The sequence below is a fragment of the Fistularia commersonii genome, chromosome 28 (genome assembly GCF_037954325.1).
Source record: "Fistularia commersonii isolate RoL2024-O1a breed Wild chromosome 28, RoL_Fcom_v1.0, whole genome shotgun sequence".
NCBI classification, from domain to species: Eukaryota; Metazoa; Chordata; class Actinopteri; order Syngnathiformes; family Fistulariidae; genus Fistularia; species Fistularia commersonii.
The window spans coordinates 10,958,004-10,976,997 of record NC_141311.1 but is presented as its reverse complement, the minus strand read 5'-3'; the positions used below and the strand labels follow the sequence as shown (position 1 = coordinate 10,976,997).

Sequence of the window (18,994 nt, the reverse complement as noted above, 5' to 3'; positions counted from 1 at the left end):
AAGATAGAAAGCATCCAAAACTATTTTGAAAAAATAAATACCTGGAGCGCTTTGCAAAAAATAAATAAATAAATAAATAAAAATAGAATAATAATAATCTTAAAGATTAAGAATGAATCATCAGTGCATTACCACAAACTGTGTACATTCTATATGTTGTAAATTTGCATTTTCTCCCCGTGTCTGCGTGGGTTTCCTCCTAGTCAAGTCCAAAAACATACTGAGGGTTGATTGGAAAAATTGCCACCAATGACTGAGTCAGTCAATGGTTGTCCTTCTGGATTTGTGGCCCTCCGATTGACTGGCGACCAGTCCAGGTTGTACCCCGCCTCTCGCCCGATGACAGCTGGGATAGGCTGCAGCATCCCCGCGACCTGTGTTGAATAAGCCCCAGATGGATGTGTTGGTTCTCTTGCGCCATCTACTGGGATAAAGGTTACACTGCATGTGAAGGCATGCAAAATGTATTTTACTTTTAACAGATCTGACACAAGTTCTTTTATTGGATGATTTTATTTTCCCTACAGATGAAGCCAGAAGGAAGATTTATTTTTGTTACTGATATACACAAGGTCAAAAACAATTACTTCCAGAACACTTCAACATAACACACACTCATTACCAACAACACACACTGAAAGCCTGGAGTTTGGTACACAGTCTCATAGCCATCGGGTTAATCTTATATTTTGTGTGTGCATGGTGGGGAACAAGTGTAAATACATTCGGGACAATAAAAGTCCCGAGATTAGAGCCGATATTTACACCTTTTAAAAAAAAAACACACCATCAGATAAGAAATAATTGCATGAAAGATTCACAATTAGCCATGGTCTGTCACTTGAAAGAATGCATGATCAAAAACAGATGTTTCCATACAGACCACCAACAAGCATTTGTATATAAATTAGACAGTTAACAGTATTTTAGTTGCCACCACCTTTTTCCCACCGCCAGGAGCTATCAAAAATGTCAAATGCTTCAGGAGAGCTTGAAAAAAAGGCGGTCAAAAATCAAAATTCAACAGATACATTTCTGAAACAATCAATACATTAAGTCAGAAAAAATTGAAAAACACTCAACTATACTAAAACAGCTTTGTTGTAATGGAGAATTATTTTTTCTTTTCTCTCTGATTTAACACAAGGGATTCTTTTTAAGCAGATTTACCATGTGTAAGGAATGTTACAAAACAATTAGAATCTTTAACAAATAACTATTAAAACATTTTTTAAGTGATTCAGTATTCAAGTTTGAATCTGTTAAGCCAAGTTTTTGCACAGAACTTGATACTAGAGACCAAAAGGTCATAGCATCGATGTTTGTGAGCCAAGTACTTCTCTCATAAAGGTGACACTCCAGCAATTACATGGAGACCCCTTTAGGAATAAACATGTGATTGTGATGTACTCTGCTATTAACCCTTTGTGATGCCTCCCTCTAAAGTTATGAAGTTGAAAAAGTCATTGCTCTGGTCCCATTCAGATAATTATAGATTAAGCTCCTGATTATGTCTGAATCACTTCATGAAAAAAAAAAAAAAATCACTGGAAAGGATGATGAAGCATGGCTGTTCTGGCTGGTGGCATCTGGGATGACAGACATTACTGACAGGATGACACACTGTATTTATGGTTCATCTGACCAGTTCTCGCCTCTAAATATCAATCTTGTGACTGCTACTCTAAAATAAGACTTTTGTGTCACTTCTACAACTGGTAGGCAAATAGTGTATATGGGCCACTCTGTGGATTAAGGACCACTTGCTTTAAAAAAAAAAGAAAACAGAACAAAAAATTAGGGAAAAAAGTGACAGACCAGGCTTAATACATTAATAAACATACTCATGCACCACAGAGGAAAAACACATCAGCTTACACACACACACGCACACACACACACACACACACACATCAATATGTTCAATACTCTTGTCTAATATGTAACCATCATTCACTGAGAATGTCAAGAAAGAAAAACGTATTGAAAATGTCCAAATTTCCATGAAATACAGAAAAAGTCATGAGACACATTGATGTTAAGACTGCAAACTTGATAGTATAAAGTAACTTGTCCTTCTCTACATTCCCTCAAATTATGATCCTTTTTGCTTGTATTTCTCAAGGTATGATGTCATTGTGAACAGAATGACGATATCAAAATAACAGACTTTGTAATATAAGATACAAAAGAGTATTCTGTGCATGAACCACTCTTGTGGGAATGATGGCAAAAAAACAATACGCAGCAAATAGTGACATTTAAATAATTTATGGTGTATTTACACAATTAATCCATAATTTTTCAGCAGTGTCTTTTTATCTTCTCTTGTGAATGCATCCTTTAGTCTCCCATCTTTACCTTTGATGTCTGAGGGGGGAGGAGAAACCAGTTAGAGATTTTCACATAAAGACACAATTAGAATCTTCAAACACACAGACCACTCTATTGGCTGTAGCCACAAATAGACTTGAAAATGCTTAAGTGTCTTATTTACCTGCAAAATAGCTACGATGACACCAAACAGGCCAATTGCACTTCCAAATATTTCCACGATCAGGATCTTCACAAATAGACTGGCATTCTGAGCATCTGCCAGAGCTGCGCCGCTGCCCACAATGCCAACGCAGATACCACAGAAGAGGTTGGAAAAGCCCACCGTCAAACCAGCCCCAAACATGGAGTAACCTTTAAGGACAAATAAGACAAGAGACGGTCACAACATAGCATTCACAGTTTACTTAAACATTAAATGCTGTTTTCAGAACCTCTGACAAGAAAATATTACACATTGTGAAATATTTTCTATGAAAACAGGTAAGTTTAGTTTCACACGACTATGAAATTGTTCTGCTGTTTTCCTAGTTGTCAGTATAATAAAAAAAATCAAACTTTATCTAAATATTTCATACAGCAGCACATCTTAGTTATAATATGTGTATACTTTTTTTTTTACTATCCATACCTAAAATAACTTTAGTTATTAATAAACATCTCAAAGAGAAGCTGAGCAAAATTGATGATTCATTAATTATATAGACTCTTGTGGCTTAAAAAAACGTCAGGTGAGCTTTCTTACAAAAAAAAGGCTTCCCCTGAAAACTCCAGGAGTAAAAAACATTTCTTGACCGTCTTCTGCATGACTGTTGATAGAGCATTACAATATTACCATTTTAAAGTATTCCTTTTATCTTGGTATTTTCTGCATAAGATGCAGAGTATCCAAACTAAGTAAGAGTCCATCAACAGAACATTTAATCTGGAAAATGTCACAAAAACGACATTGTTTCAGTTGTGATTGTCTACATTCCATCCACTTTCAAGTTGGTTTGGGGCCATATATATCTAATACACAAGAAAAATCTGCAATGTGCATAAATTCCTTCTGACACTTTAATATAATCATCATATGATTTGAAGTGAACTTCATGCTCAGCATTCAGATACTTTGTTTGTTTGCTTACCAGCTTGGTAGTTTCTTGCCCCAATGGCCTCAGGGGTGGCTCCATTAAATTTCTATAAGACAAGAGATAATTTTTCATCTTTTTTCAACAATAAAAAAAAACATTGAAAATATTTTACACTTCTTGAAGTCCCAAATGTGCTGTTCCCTGAGACACACTTCAGTCTGAAATCCAACTGAGGTCATAATAACTTGATAGCACAATAACCACAGTTTTCCTAATTATGAATACAACTTAAAAAATGATAGCATACCTCAGCCATGTTGCTGATAACAATAGCCATAATGATACCATAGATGGCTACGGCTTCACAGAAGATTATGCTATGGGGAGACAATAAGAATAGAAACAAAAAGAAACAAGAAATGTGTCTTGTATTACACTTGTTTTTCTTTTGCAATACAGTAAACAACATAAATCTGAATTCACATCAAAGATTAAGTGAATGCTTTCATTAAGTAATAATAACAGTTAATACTTTAACCTACCTGACCAGATTCTTGGTTTTAATTCGAGGGGCCTTGACACCACCGCCTATAATGCTTGAGCCTGTGATGTAAATTCCCCTGTGAAACAAAACATAATTCAGAACAATGTCACTTATTACGTTTACTCTCATTGGAATTATTATCATTGATTAGCTTTTTTGAGTATTCAGAATTTAAGCAGCTTTCGAAATCAGTTTTTTATTTGAGCGGATTTTGCTCAAAATTACAGTGATCCAAACCTTTTTTTTTCCTCTGTTCCCATTACTAATTAAAATGTGGAACATATTTTGCTCATAATGGAGAATGGAGAATGGACATTTATATCAACTACATATCAGAAACAAGTCAGTATTTTGGCATTTGTTTGTCAAATGAAGAAATAGACAGCTAATAGGATCACAACGATAGTTCAGGATAGGCAATGCAGCAATGGCCTTTGGTGCTTTTTCGTGCAGACGAAAATGAGCGAATCTGTGTAACTGTTGGACAGTTACACTTATTGATAAATAATAAAAAATAATTTATCCTTTATCATTCCCCATGGAGAAATATGTTCTCTGCAATTAACCCATCATGGATGAACCATCAGCAGTCGGCTGTCATCAACCAGCACCAGGGGAGCAGTTAGGGGTTCGGTGTCTTGCTCAACAACACTTCGACACACTAGGAGGAGTTGGGAATCGGACCAGGAATGTTTGGGTTCATGGACGATTTTTCTACCTCCTGCACCACGCCACTCCAAGAATGGGAATCTAGCATGATACAAGTACACCAGCGGGGCCGATGCTAAGCTTATTAATTACCTTTAACAGATGAAAACACCCACATTTTGAAACAAGTCAACCTCATTGCCTACAATTTAAATGTTTGAATCAATAAAGGGCATCACAAACATTATTTTAAATTATTAAATCAGAATCCAGAGTATGCAGGCATGTAGGCTGTCTGCAGCTGGAATTAAAACTCGACAGCAAGTATCTGCTGTGGCACAGTCTAGGAAGTATATGACATATATTTGGTTCATTGATTATCACACAGCCCAATACTCAGTGTATAATTGTACTTCAAAATTAACTAAAACAGGTTTTAACCACATTAGAAATCAACAAAAATGGAATACAGTGGCCAAGTTGGGGGACTATAGTTTTCCCATTTATAAGTTCCATGATAGTACATGCCTGTAAATTCATTGCAATTTATCTTTTTTTATAAATGTCTGAAGAGAGGAAACAGTAATAGATGAAAATTGTGACTTTAAGGTGTTGCAGGTAATCTGATCAACTGCCGACTGGTCCAGGGTGGCCCCTGCAATCTGCCTAATGACAGCTGGGATATGCTCCAGCCCCCACACAACCCTGCATGCAGGAACAGCGGTATAGATATAAGGACCATCCCATGTTAAAATATTTCCATAAAGCTCTAATCTGGATTTTTTTCAACCAGACTACCCTACTACCCAAATTATAACTGTGCAGGAAAATAGTCCTCTTAGCATAAAAGTTTGAACCTTTCCAAGCAAAAACACCAGTGAATTGTTTAAATTTACAGATTGATTAAGTGCTTTGTATTGTAACATATGTAGCACATATTAACATCAACATATAGTCTTTAAATGTTGCGGTGTCATTATCCAGACTGAAAAAAACAGTCCTGATACAAAGAATGAGGAACCCTTCACAGCATGCGTATACTGGTACTCACCAAGCTGCTCCCACCACGGAGAGAGATATGGCCAGGCCGATGCCCAGATTGGCCCACATATAAGGAGACGTTTCTGTGAGGAACCTGCAAGTCGCACAGCTTTAGACTTGGCATACTCTATTATAGGTATAATATAATATGACTTTTATATCATTATGAGAATATTGTAGGACTTGTTTAAGTTACTGTTTACTTTCAGCTGGATGTTTTATTCTCAGCTTCATGTGTGAATCCATTAGAATTAGAGATATTCATTTGGTTCTTTATGTTAATAAAGTCAGTGCAAATGCATGTTTCCACTCTTTAAGTTTATGAACTCACCATGCCACATCAAATCGGAATCCAAGGTCGAATATGGTATAGCAGATTCCTATTGAAGACAATAATAATAATAATAACAGCGATTAAAAAAACAAATAAAATAGTGAAGTCAAGCTTCAACGCGGAAAAACAGTCTTGCGTACAATGTGTTTAGGGAACATAGATAAAGAACCATTTCAGGTCATTTTTTGTTATCGTGTACATTAAAAATATTTTCCCCTTGACCATAAAAATAAAAATATCACGCTACTGCATTTCAGCCGTGGACGGAACTTGTAGCTTCACTGTGACAGATTACGTTCTCGTGTGAACTGCAGTCACTGTGTGATAGCAGCTAGCAAGCTGGTTAACGTCAGCTAATGTCAGCAAAGAAACTTTTATTTGTGACTCATATTACATCGCAAACCAGGACCCCAAAGCAGCTCTAACACAATAAATTGGACAATATTGACAGGCAGCTGTGTTGTCAAATCGTTTGACGATTACATTTTAGCTCACGTTACGGTTGACTACGCTATAGGCTAACTACGCTATAAGCTAACGCTATCAGCCTGGAGTTAGAACCGGTCGTGACATTTTATCCCACAGAAACCAAACACTTTGAGGGAATGTACATGAAATGCAGTTGTTTTAAACTATTAAGACTGCAACATAACTAGATTAATCATAGTCCCCATTAATTGTGCAACCACGGTAACCCCACGAATTAGCCTGTCCTAAAAGAATGGATGTCAAAGGAAAACATGGCAAGATGTAGAGCATAAATAGAGAGTAGAGAGAAAGAAGCCGCTGCTGCAGATATTTGCAAAATGTATAAATAAACTCAAACAGTTGTAACATTTCGTAAATCGCAAGGAATTATATTCTTACCGACGATTAGAATGGTGCTCCAGAAGGCCAAAGTGACCCCCGTGTAAAGTATGGCGTGTCCGTTCATCATCCACTCGAGCAGCATTTATTCGGCAGTTTCCTGCAAGATGCAATTATTAAGTTTGGCTAAAATTTCAAATATCTGACGCCAGTAAAGCTTTAAAAAGCAGAGACGGGTGAAAAGGGACCGATGTCAGTCGAAGGAAGTGGAAATTCCAAGAGCATCAAAAGGAGAAGCTAGGCAGTGTCAGCTGATCGAGCATGTGACTGCGGGACGGAAGGCCGCCTGCAGCTTAGTTCCTCATTTTCTTGACACCATGCCAGAGTAATACCTTTAAATATACAATTGGTAAACGTCTTTATAAGCTTAACAATAAAAAAAAAAAAATCACTAGCTATAATAAAGTTTGCACACAATCACGGGAAAGATGTCGAGCAGTTACAGGCAGGGAAGCATATAATAATGGGATGTGTCCGAATGCATAGGCTGCTTTGGTCTTCTGAATGGCAGTTCCGTGCAGCGCGCGTAGCGACCACTAGATGGCGCTCTAGTGCTTCTGTAAGACGTCTGACCAGGTTTGGGCGATAGAGGCAGATAATCCGACTCTAAACATAGTTCTGCTTGACTTAGTGACTTTTTACTATTTCAACAAACGCTCAATGACATCCATATGGACTGTAAAAGAAATTTCCTCTCAAATCAAATACATTTTAGTTGGTCCAAGCTATTGTTCCAATAGAGATGATTAGACTTTACAACAGTGGCATTTCTGTAAGTGGATTTTATATATATATATATATATATATATATATATATATATATATATATATATATATATCTCCCGAGGAGATTGTCCATCTTTGTTTAGTAATCACTTTTATCCAGAACCACTATATATTAACCTTTGTCTGCTGGGAGGATGGTGATGCTCACGTTATTTCGGAGTGAGGAGAGCGGTGAAACATAGGTTGAATCACGGGTGGTTCTCCTGTCTCTCTTTTCTGATTCCCGCACAAGTCACTACAAGGGTGGTCCTTCCAAATTGTGCAGCAACATGTCTGTGGAGGGTCAGTCATTCAGGTCATGGTGAATTCTTGTCGAGAGAGTTGGTTGACATGATGCAGAGAAGGAAGGTGGATATGCTGTGTGTCTAGGAGATCAGGTGGAAAGGTAGTAAGGCTAGAAGCTTAGGAGCAGGTTTTAAGTTGTACTGTCATGGTACTGACGGGAGGAGAAATGGAGTAGGAGTCATCTTGAAGGAGGAGTTTGTAAGGCATGTTCTAGAGGGGAAAGGAATGTCAGGTAGACTTATGAGTCTGAAACTGGAAAATGAATGTGTGATGCTCAATATTGTTGGTGGCTATGCCCCACAGGTTTGATGTGAGGAAGAGGAGAAGTTCTGGAATGAGTTAGATGAAGTGATGCAGAATATACTCAGAGAGAGCGGGAAAAGGTGCAGTGAACACTTTTTTACAGAAAAGACAGGAACATACGGTTGTGGAGGTATGGAAGTGTCTAGGAGAGGCAAAGCTTCTGGCTCGATTATTCAACAGGATCTTGAGAGAGAGAAGATGCTGGGGGATGAAGAAGAAGTGTGATGGTGCCCATTTCAAGAATAAGGAGGATGTGCAGAATTGTGGTAACTATAGAAGGATAAAGCTGATGAGCCATACAATGAAGTTATGGGAAAGAGTAGTGGAAGCAAGACTGAGAGCAGAAATCAGCCTTTGTGAGCAGCATTATGGCTTCATGTATAGAAAGAGTACTATAGATTCAGTATTTGCTTTGAGAATGCTAATAGAGAAATATAGAGAAAGAGATGTGGAGACATGCTCAAGCAGCATTTGTAAAAGCGTTGGTGACAACCCACTCATCTTTAAAGCACACTAAATAAATACAGAAAATAGCAATCCTTTGGTAATATTAAAGGATGTTTTTTTAGACATGGGAGGGCCGTGTTGGGAATTTTTTTGCAAGCTATTTTCCACTGCATTCCTATTGGCATGCAAAGGTAATATTAGTATGGTAACACTATAGCCTACCATTGCAGTTAAAAGCAAGAAAAGTGGTAGAGGTTTTACATTTGTTTGATTGTCAAATCTCATGATGGCAAGTAGACTTAGCTTTTGTTCTTGAAACATTTTATGTCTCATCCGAGATGCTTCTTTATTTCATGAAGTCCATGTCCCCAGAGTGAGCTTCTGTAGAGGAGGATCAGACTGCCAAGGTCCCAAGTTTGGCCGCCACCCAGTACTCATTGCACCCAACCCCTTGGCCCCTACTTCGGGTGGCAAGACAATGGGAAGGGGGACCCACTTTATCTCATCAAACTGTGCCAGGCTGGGCCCAATGTGTGCAAGCGCAGGCACCCACCCAGGAACGGATGACTCTTATTCCCTGGCTCACTGTATATCTTGTATCTTGCTATCGACCAAATAGGAAAGAAAATCCCGGCAACTGGCTTACCGTCCAGTATCAGACAGTGTTGGCATCCATGAAATTCCCAAGATCACGTTCATATTCTTCAAAAAACAACAGTTAAATTATTGTTGAGAATTTCTGCGATAACGGTCCTTACTGAAAGGAAAAATGTATTTCTCTTCTTTGCTCAGCATGTTTAAAAAGAAAAGTAATCTGTCCCTAACTTTCCATTTTCATGGTGCTGATTCAAAAGATCCGGATGCCCTGAACATATAAACACATTGTCATATCTGCTTGACTATCCCTAATTCCAGACAAAATAGCAAAACACTTATTGGCCCAAAAATAAGCTTGAAGGATCTAATCTCACTGACTTTCACACATACATACCCCCCACACACACACACACACACACTATTTTTTTGATTTTGACAAGCCCCTCCATAGACGATTTGAGGGATTTGAGGGATATGTATAAATACCCAGTACATTAATGATGATTGTTATTATTGTTATTCATTGTTAATTATTGTTATTGTTAATATTATTGTTAATTAATTATTATTACTAATAATTACAATCAAATGCCCAACAAGTGATGACACACAACTACATTTCTGGAGTACGGTAATTTGGTGAGACAATCTTGAGATTGTTGCTCCTTTTCAAAACCAACTAAGAATTCCATAAAAAATAAAAATGAGCGCTTTCACCGGTAAATCGGTGTAATTTCATGCCTCAACCTTCATCTCCTGTCTCAGGGCGGCCAGGTGGGAGGGACGAGCCAATTCGCGCGTTGCGAGCGCACATAAAAAACGCACAAACCGCGCCTGAAGTCTTCCGATCATCGCCACCATCCTTCCCTCTTCAATTACTGTTTCCTCTGTGAGCTCCAGAGAAGAGCCCTGTAACAGCAACCATGACCGGCGGATGGGGATATGGACCTGAAAACGGTGAGAATTTGGCCCCGGATATTTGGCCGCTTGAAAGAGTCAGGTGTGATGGGAATCCTTTTAACATTTCATGATGACGCATGTAACATGGGTCTTTAATTCCCCACTTTTTCGTTTTAATATTCTCCCCAGGCAAGAGCAGGTTACATGGCAATGACTGGTGTTTTGATAACCCCATGTGTAATAATTCTATACGTTATAAAATGTCATGAAAATGTCATATATATATATATATATATATATATATATATATATTATATGTTATTGCGTGTTGTGAAAATATTTACAATGGGAAAGGCATGTGTTTTTTTTTTCCTGACAACGTTAAAATCATTCAAGCATTAAATATCTCGCAGATATTTTGGTGAAATGTTAAAATAAGAAAATCTCCATCTGTATCTGAAATATCCTACAAATTTTAGACAAGTTTTTTCTCAACATTTCCAGGTATTTTATATATATATTTTTTTTCTTCTAATAAATTATTGTTAATTATCTAATGATATCTCTCTCTTTTTTTCGGGAAGCACAATCATTTCAATTTTTTCATGGCATTTTCCTTGAGATTTTCAAAAGAGAATGAAAGTTAAAATGCAGAGGAAAACATTTGCAAACATGTTCACTAAATGAGGAAATCATCAGTCAGTTAGCCCCATCTTAAAATACCCAACTTGAATTGACAGTAAACAGTAACCAAATAAATAAATCAATATATATTTTCTCTTTGAATGCCCCATCTCACTCAAGGACCGGATAAATGGAGCGCAGAATATCCAGTAGCTGACGGACCCCGACAGTCTCCCATCAACATCGTACCTCAAGCTGCCCAGTACAGCCCTACTCTGAGGGCGTTGAAGCTCTGTTATGACCCCACCACCTGCAAAGGCATTCTCAACAATGGACACACCTTCCAGGTGGACTTTGTGGACGATGATGATTCTTCCAGTGAGTCGAACATGATTTTACATCATTATTTTATTGTTATAAACAGTCAGTACATATTTGCTTTGAGTTCCCATCTATGGCAAATGTCACCCATATCCTTATCTGGCAGCAGGGTTTATGCCTCCACCCTGGTGCGTGTGTGTGTCATGGAGCTGATTAGTTCACTAATGTCAGTGTTCACTCTAACCTTATCAATCTTGTCTCGTTATCTGGAGTTCAACCTTTAAAAAAGAACCACCTCCCGCTGTGCTGATACTGTATTTATATGTTCATTTGGTAGATCAACTAAAACACCAAGATGAATTTAAGATCTCCCACTCTTTGATCTTTCATTATATTTTACTACCACATATGTTGCTTCCATACAGATACTGAATAACAATACGATCCCTGAATTTAAAATATAACATGGCTGCAACTTTACATTATTTTAATCAAACCTGTTCTGTAGAATGGTACATAGAAAATCAGAACATTATAATCAAGGGTCAAGATGACATCACAAATCCCAACAACTTGAGGATGTTGAACTTGAATTTAAAAATAACAGAAGATATTCAAATAGCATCAGCTTGAGTCATTTAATATTTTAATAATAACGTTTGATAAAATTGAACTGAAGCCTTTGATAAATATCAATCTTGTTCACAATTTATTTAAAATTTGACCACAAATAAGTTATTTGCTGCAGCTTTGACTTCTAACTTGACAAAGATACTGTTACGTCTTGTTCAATAACACTTGATTTCAAATACATTTTGTGTCATATCTTGCTGCAAGTAACAGAAAAGAGACCCCATCTGTGTTTGTACTCTGCTGCTACTGTATGGTATTACTTAATGTCTGTTTTTTGCACTAAACTATATAGATAATACTGCTGCTACTCTCTATTCAAATTCAAATTACATATACTGTATCTATACATTTCAGGGTTTTGTGCTGTTGGACAACTATCATCCTTTCATGTCAGTACTGGTAGATTGTATCTGCGTGCACTCTTTACTCTATATTTAAAGCTTGTTTGTTTATTTAGCACTTTACTGTTAATGTGCACAATAGATTATTATTTTATTAATTTCATGTTACCATGGGAAAGTTACAAGTGTCTTCTTGATTCCCCTGTATGTCTTGCATGTGGAGAAATTGACAATAAAGCTTATGTTGACCTTGATATGCATACATAAAGGTAAGTGTATTACATATAGCCCACAGTCCTTAGCAATTGCTATTCCAAAAAAACTATTGGTTTTTCCAATACAAAACCCATTATATTATCCAACATAGCTTATGTTATTCTTACATTACACTACTTCACTAGTGTCAAGCGTCTTCTGAGGGTGAGCTTGCTTATCCACTCTAACCCTTTAACCAAACTTTTTCCTTTCCTTCCAGCCCTCACTGGTGGTCCGATCACTGGAACCTACCGTTTAAAGCAGTTCCATTTCCACTGGGGAGCGAGCAATGACAGAGGGTCTGAGCACACTGTCAACGATATCAAGTTCCCCTGCGAGGTACAGCAAGCTTCTACACACAGATTCACAATTTATCATTATAGGTGTCTCAGGTGTTTTAGCATAAGGCAATCAATACTCATATTTATCATTTGTGTCAATTAGTTATATTTTCAGTGTTCTTCGTGGCAGTAAAAAATTATTTACCTACAATGTGTACTAATTCTTGTCATTTGGAGAAGACATCTTGCAAATATTTACTTCTTAATGTTAGGATGTTAAAGTCAAATTCATAATATGTGTTCTGAAAAAGCATCATTAATTACCAAGTTGAATGTGTAATAGCAACATCTTTTAAAGCCTAGGTTCTGCAATTGTTCTGTCTACAATGCCACACTGCCATTTTAGAAGGTTTATTAATTTATTTGAGTATTTCCTTGTTCATTTCAGATACTTTCAGCATTTGGAGGATGTTTTTTATATTGTAATTTTATCTTAATTACTGTAAAATTCTTGCCAGTGGATGAATTCAACTCTTGTATCGAAATGAGTATCAAGTTGTCAAAAAAACACAAACACATCAGTACAACCCTTGTTTTGGGTGTTTGTTGGATGTAGGTGTCTCATTAACTTACTGTTTCTTTCCTTACAAGATTAAACACCTTATCAGTAGTGAATCAATCTATCATGAAGCCACTCATTCTCACAGCTAACACCTCCCCCAAAACAACAACAACAACATCAACAACCAACTTCTGCTTCTTTCCAACCACCTGTTTTGTATTGTCTTATGTAATTCCACAAAAAAAAAAAAAAAAACACTGTTAAATGCTAATTAAATGCTTATGTGAAAAAGGGCCCCCAGTGGCCCTTAGTTTCATCTGTTTGCAAGTTTAGGTGAAAAAAAATATTAATAAAAGACAAATAATTAATGGACTGGCAACCACTCTTTGGACCAACAGAAGTATCCAGAAATAGGGAAACAAAAATGTCTTTACTTATTACACAAAGAAGATCTGTTGCATAATTTTTTTGGATTTGTGTTTATTTTATCAATATTGATCCCATTTTTTATTATTTATCCCATTCTTTATAACAATGTTGCTTGAAAAGGCTATCGAAATATAGGGAGTGAGTGCGTGTTCTCATTTTTTTTCTTTCAAGGCATCCAAAAGTCTCCCCTTTAGTTTTCTTCTCGACCTCCTGCCTGGACGTCTGCCTCTAATTTTATCTCCAAAACATCTAGCATGTGATATCCGTCTGATGACCTCTATCCGATCCTATCCATCGTCATCACTCCTAAAAAGAACCTCAAAATTTTCATTTCTGCTATCGCTCTTCAACAGAGTCACTGTCTCCTAACAAAATCACTGGTCTCACTGTCTTTTCCACCTTCCCTTTCAATCTGGCTGATACTCTTTCATCACTCACAACAATTGACGCTTTTCTCCACCAATTCCAACCTACTTGTACACGGTTCGTCACCTCTTTTCCACACTCTTCATTGTTCTTTGCTGTTTACCCAAGGTACTTCAGATCCTCCATCATTTTTTATCCCTTGCCCGACCAATTCATTTGGGTCATAGTAATTCACACACTTGTATTCTGTCTTCTTGCAGCTAACCTCCAATACTCCCCTTTCCAGGGCATACCTCCACCTCTTGAGCTCTTGAGATTTTCCTCCTCTGTCTCCCTGCTCTCATCACAAATTACAATGTCATCTACAAACATTGTAGTCAATGGAGATTCCTGTCAAAACTCATCTGTCAGCCTGTCCATCACCACTGCAAACAAGAAAGGGCTCAGAGGGCACCTTGAATTCCTCTGTCCCATCAATGGCACACCTCTCGACTGTGTCACAGCTCTCATACATGTCCTGCACCACTCTAACATACTTCTCTGCCCCTCAAGACCTCCGCATACAAAACCATAGTTCCTCTTTTGGCAACTTGTCATATGCTTGTTCTAGATCTACAAAGGTTCAAAGAAGGTCCTTGCCCTAAGTCCTAGAATCTTGCCATTCCTTTTCTCTCTACTTCTATAGACATGCTTTCGTCCTCTCCTTTTTCGGCCCACAGTATACCCAAACTTCACCAAGCTACATCAGATGCCCTTCCTGACACAACCCTCTGCATTTCTCTGGGCTTGGTACTGGCTCAAGGGGAACATTGGATTGCATTGTGTTTACTCTTGCTTACAGATATTTTTTTGTCATTAAATGCCAATACCCTTTTCCTGGAATGAAAAAGTGTCATAATTTCTCTACCAGCTTCATTTGGTACACTGGAATACCAAGTACCCCAGCTTTGGAGAGGCTGCCAGCCAACCTGATGGACTGGCTGTGGTTGGGGTTTTCCTGAAGGTGAGTCTAACGCATAAGTGGCACAACATTATATCCTTTACTGCAGAGCGCTACATGCCCTATTGAGAGAATATAAGGGCCAGTCCTCAGTCTGTTTGGTATGTGTGCTGCCAGATTGCAGCTGCAAATCCCAGCCTGCAGAAAGTTTTGGATGCCTTGGATTCTATAAAGACAAAGGTAAATAAATATGGATTCACTACCCACCAGTTTCTTCAATTCAAAAAGGTTCCTAGGATCTATGGACAGTATATTTTATTATAACCATCATTAATAATTCATTCTTTCCCTTCTTCCCCTCATCAATTCTATATCTCTTCCTCTGTAGGGAAAGCAGTTTGCCTTCAACGGCTTTGACCCATCGACGCTTCTTCCTCCTTCTCTGGATTACTGGACTTACGATGGCTCTCTCACCACACCTCCCCTTTTGGAGAGTGTCACTTGGATTGTTTTAAAGGAGCCAATAAATGTTAGCCCTGCCCAGGTACTAATTTGCCAGCCCTAACTTTCAGCATTTCATCCTTGTGTTGGTGTATCTATTAACTGCTCGCAATGTTTGTGTATTTAAGGTATGCTGTGAGCTGCAGCAAAATACTAGATGTTTGCTCTCTATCTTGTCCAGAGAAATTCTCTGCCTTATATTACTGTTCAATTTTCTTATTCCTGAAAAGTCTCGGTGGGTACTGTAATGTATCTGACTGTCGTGAAAAAGCAAACATTGACTTCTTTCAATATAACACCAGCTCTATGTGTCAGCATGCAAAGCACACATGGTCTCTGTGGCTTAAAGATCTACCTCATTTGTTGTATTTCTGTGACATAAAAATACTCGTACTTGTGCTAAACTGTTATCCAACTGTTATATACAGCTTTTTCCCAAAATTATTTTGGACTTGGTCAGAATAATAAGCATAAAGTAATTAAGATCAAGTTGACAAAAATATGTTTGATGAAGGATGAAAAGTTGTTTAAGCTGTTAAACATTTGCCAAGAACGAAAGAAGTTGCAAGGGGAGAAATAGGATGAGGTCAGAATTTTTAAGAATCAACAAAACATCACCTTAAAACATCAAGAAATAACCTAAAAATAAAAGACATTGTCTGAAAAAAATCCTGAAAGAGTCAAAAATAAATAAATATTTCAAAACGACAACTGTATTTATTTCTAATCATTGGCATGTTTTTGCACAAGATAATATTATATCTTAATTAATACTGCATTTATTTTAGTCATATTTGATAGAATATAGAAATACAAATAATGTTACTTGAAAAAGCACTCTTCACAATCATTTTTCCTGTTTTAAATGCAGCCTCGTAACTATTTGTCTCAATCACAGCGTTACATGTTTGGTATTATGTATCGCAGGATACATCACGTTTTTTTTTTAGCTTTTTCCCTGCAAAAACATGAACTGGCCTCTTGTTGCTTTGAGTATTCTTCAGATCTTAATTATCGATCTCTGTCTTATCTCGTTCACCGTCAGATGGCCATGTACCGCAGCCTCCTCTTCAGCGGAGAGGGGGAAACTCCCTGCTGCATGGTGGACAACTACCGCCCTCCTCAGCCATTGAAGAGTCGCATGGTCCGTGCATCCTTTAAATTAAAATGAACTCATTTCTCCAGGCCTCTATCATATTTTCATCCACTTGACTTTTGTTAACTTCTGCCAACATGTGCTCATATTTTCTATTATATGGACTTATCCCTTATCTTGAATTAAACAATTATGATATTTTACTTAAATGCTTTTTGACTGTTAGATGACTTATTATCCACTTCAAAATGGGGCAAGGATATTATATATATATATATATATATATATTATAGAATCTATAATACAGTATATTCATAGTGATCATCCTTGTTCATTTGCACTTTTTGTAATCAAGAGAGCATTTTCCGAAACATGAATGTGTAATAATGATATATTATTATACAGTATCTATATGTGTGTGTATCCAGCAAGGTTTATGATCAATTAACTGCAATTTCATTTACATTTAGACTTTGCATAGGTAAATTCAAAATTCTCCTTGAATGTGATTTTATGATAACATTTCTCACTCTCAAGTGGGTACATGTCATATTGTTATATTATGTTGAGACGTCAGGGGACGATCATTTAATCAATAAAAATTGAATTGCAAGCTTGCATGAGTTCTGCTGTGTTTGCTAAGATGGCGGACAGAATAGACAGTGAAAAGGATTTTGCCTGCTACACTAGTCTCCAGAAGTTTGGTATGAATCATGCCTAACCTATGAGTTAAAACAAAACAAGCTGCTTCAACTATGCACTGCTAGACAGCCACACAAGAAGAATGAAAAGGTAAGGCACTATTAAATGATAAATGCTTGAAATTCACTCTCGCAAAATTTTATTCAACAAAATTACAAAACAACCCCAACTTGAATAAAAAACAATGTTAAAAAGATTACATTATGAGACCAGAGTTCAAGGATTGTTTTCCTCTTATGTTTTATGTTTTTGTATGTCTAATGAAGGTGTGGTATGGTGGGTGGGATTTCCGTTATCACTCTGACCATACACTCTGGAGTGATAATTTATCAGAGGGTAACTCCCTCCCACCCAAAGAAACAAAAACTCACCACACACACACTCACAAGGAGCCAAACAACAAATAAATACCAGCCCCTCTGCAGCAACAGTCATTTATGTGCAATCAGTAGCTGAACCGCGTCAACTGGCATTTTCTTACCTCTGTTCACTGAGTGGGACACCTGACAATGTTTCTTTTTTACATTTCATTTTTGGTTCAGTGTGTCACTCATCACTCAGATTGATGTTTTGATCTCACTTGTTTTAGTGAGGAAAAAAACAGATGTAAGCTGATTCAAACACTGATATTTTCAACAAGGAATTGGTCAGCTGAAAAAAATTGGTCCCTTTTACATGAAGATTTCTTTTCACAGATGAGGCTTACCTAGATAAACCTTTGATTCTGAATTGCAGATTTCCAGTGCATGTGTTAAAGTGGCTTTAAATATGGAATTTCACAAACCACAGTTATATATAAACCCTCTCTCAACTTCATCTATTTTGAAAACTACAATACACTAAAGCTTCGGTTTATTTTTGGAATATTGTCTCAATGCAATGATCGCAACAGGCCCTTTGCAACTTCTCTGCAAAATAGCTCAGTGTCTTATGAAAGTAACTTTAAAAAACTTGAACATCTATTGTAATTGCCTGTCTTTCATGTTATGAGTCCACAGGGCTGGAACAATCGAGAATTCGGGGATTCAAAGTGTCTATTGTTATATGCACAGTAAGGAAAACATGTTTCCATGTACAATGACATTCTGAATTTTGCTGTCCACAATGAGTTCCAGATCGTATAACAAATTGTTTGTAACATAGAGGAGACACAGGTATTATATATATACAGTATGTGTATACACACACATACCATATACACACACACAAACACACACACATATATATATATATATATATATATACATACACACACACACACACACATACCGTATATAGATTTATATATATAAAATAAAATAAAATGAAATAAAATAAAATATGTTTAAAATAATAACGTAGAAGAAGATACATAAAAATTATATAACAGCACAATAAAGGGAAGTGAATGAAAGACACGAAGTGAATGAAAGACACAGAGGAAATGTAGTTTTGCGCCCATCCAAGCCCAACATTCGAAACCTCTTTGAAACACATTGATTAAACAAACTGAAAAAATACTGAAACATATAAACTACTAGAACCTATTTTAGAAAGCAACATTCAGGAGATGAATGCAAAAACAAAATATAGAATAAAATTAATCGTCATGCTGATGGATACTATGAAGGTTTGGTGGTTGATATTCCCCCATTTGATGTTTTGCTGTAATGTTTCGTTATCTATCACAATTAAGAATAGTTTGCAAACGACCGCTCATTCTCAGTGTTCTGCAGGTGTAGCCTTAGTCAGGAAGTTGTCTTTCATAGATGTATGTCATTCTTGTCTTTTTGTTAGGCTTT

General features: G+C 37.0%; 2 protein-coding genes across 3 annotated transcripts; one reads left to right on the top strand and one right to left on the bottom strand.

The window, feature by feature from the left end:
• Window positions 1–497: 497 nt before the first annotated feature.
• On the bottom strand, window positions 498–8,750 carry atp6v0b (ATPase H+ transporting V0 subunit b). Of its 2 annotated transcripts, XM_086176472.1 has the most exons (10): window positions 8,339–8,750; window positions 7,779–7,903; window positions 6,845–6,944; window positions 5,975–6,023; window positions 5,654–5,737; window positions 3,953–4,030; window positions 3,718–3,787; window positions 3,465–3,516; window positions 2,498–2,688; window positions 498–2,370 (listed from the first exon to the last, which is right to left on the bottom strand). In XM_086176472.1, exons 3-10 carry the CDS (start codon window positions 6,927–6,929, stop codon window positions 2,344–2,346), a joined length of 636 nt encoding a protein of 211 aa, XP_086032598.1. In that variant the 5' UTR covers window positions 6,930–6,944; window positions 7,779–7,903; window positions 8,339–8,750; the 3' UTR covers window positions 498–2,343. The 2 variants fall into 2 exon arrangements, with proteins under 2 accessions (XP_086032598.1, XP_086032599.1); XM_086176473.1 differs by lacking the exon at window positions 8,339–8,750 and having other exon boundaries at window positions 7,748–8,221.
• A 1,327-nt stretch (window positions 8,751–10,077) lies between these two features.
• LOC147217587 (carbonic anhydrase-like) lies at window positions 10,078–17,127 on the top strand. Its single transcript, XM_086176471.1, has 7 exons — window positions 10,078–10,219; window positions 10,967–11,164; window positions 12,557–12,675; window positions 14,885–14,977; window positions 15,092–15,154; window positions 15,303–15,458; window positions 16,461–17,127. The coding sequence occupies exons 1-7, from the start codon at window positions 10,186–10,188 to the stop codon at window positions 16,584–16,586; spliced, it is 789 nt and encodes a 262-aa protein (XP_086032597.1). The 5' UTR covers window positions 10,078–10,185; the 3' UTR covers window positions 16,587–17,127.
• The last annotated feature ends 1,867 nt before the right edge of the window (window positions 17,128–18,994 follow it).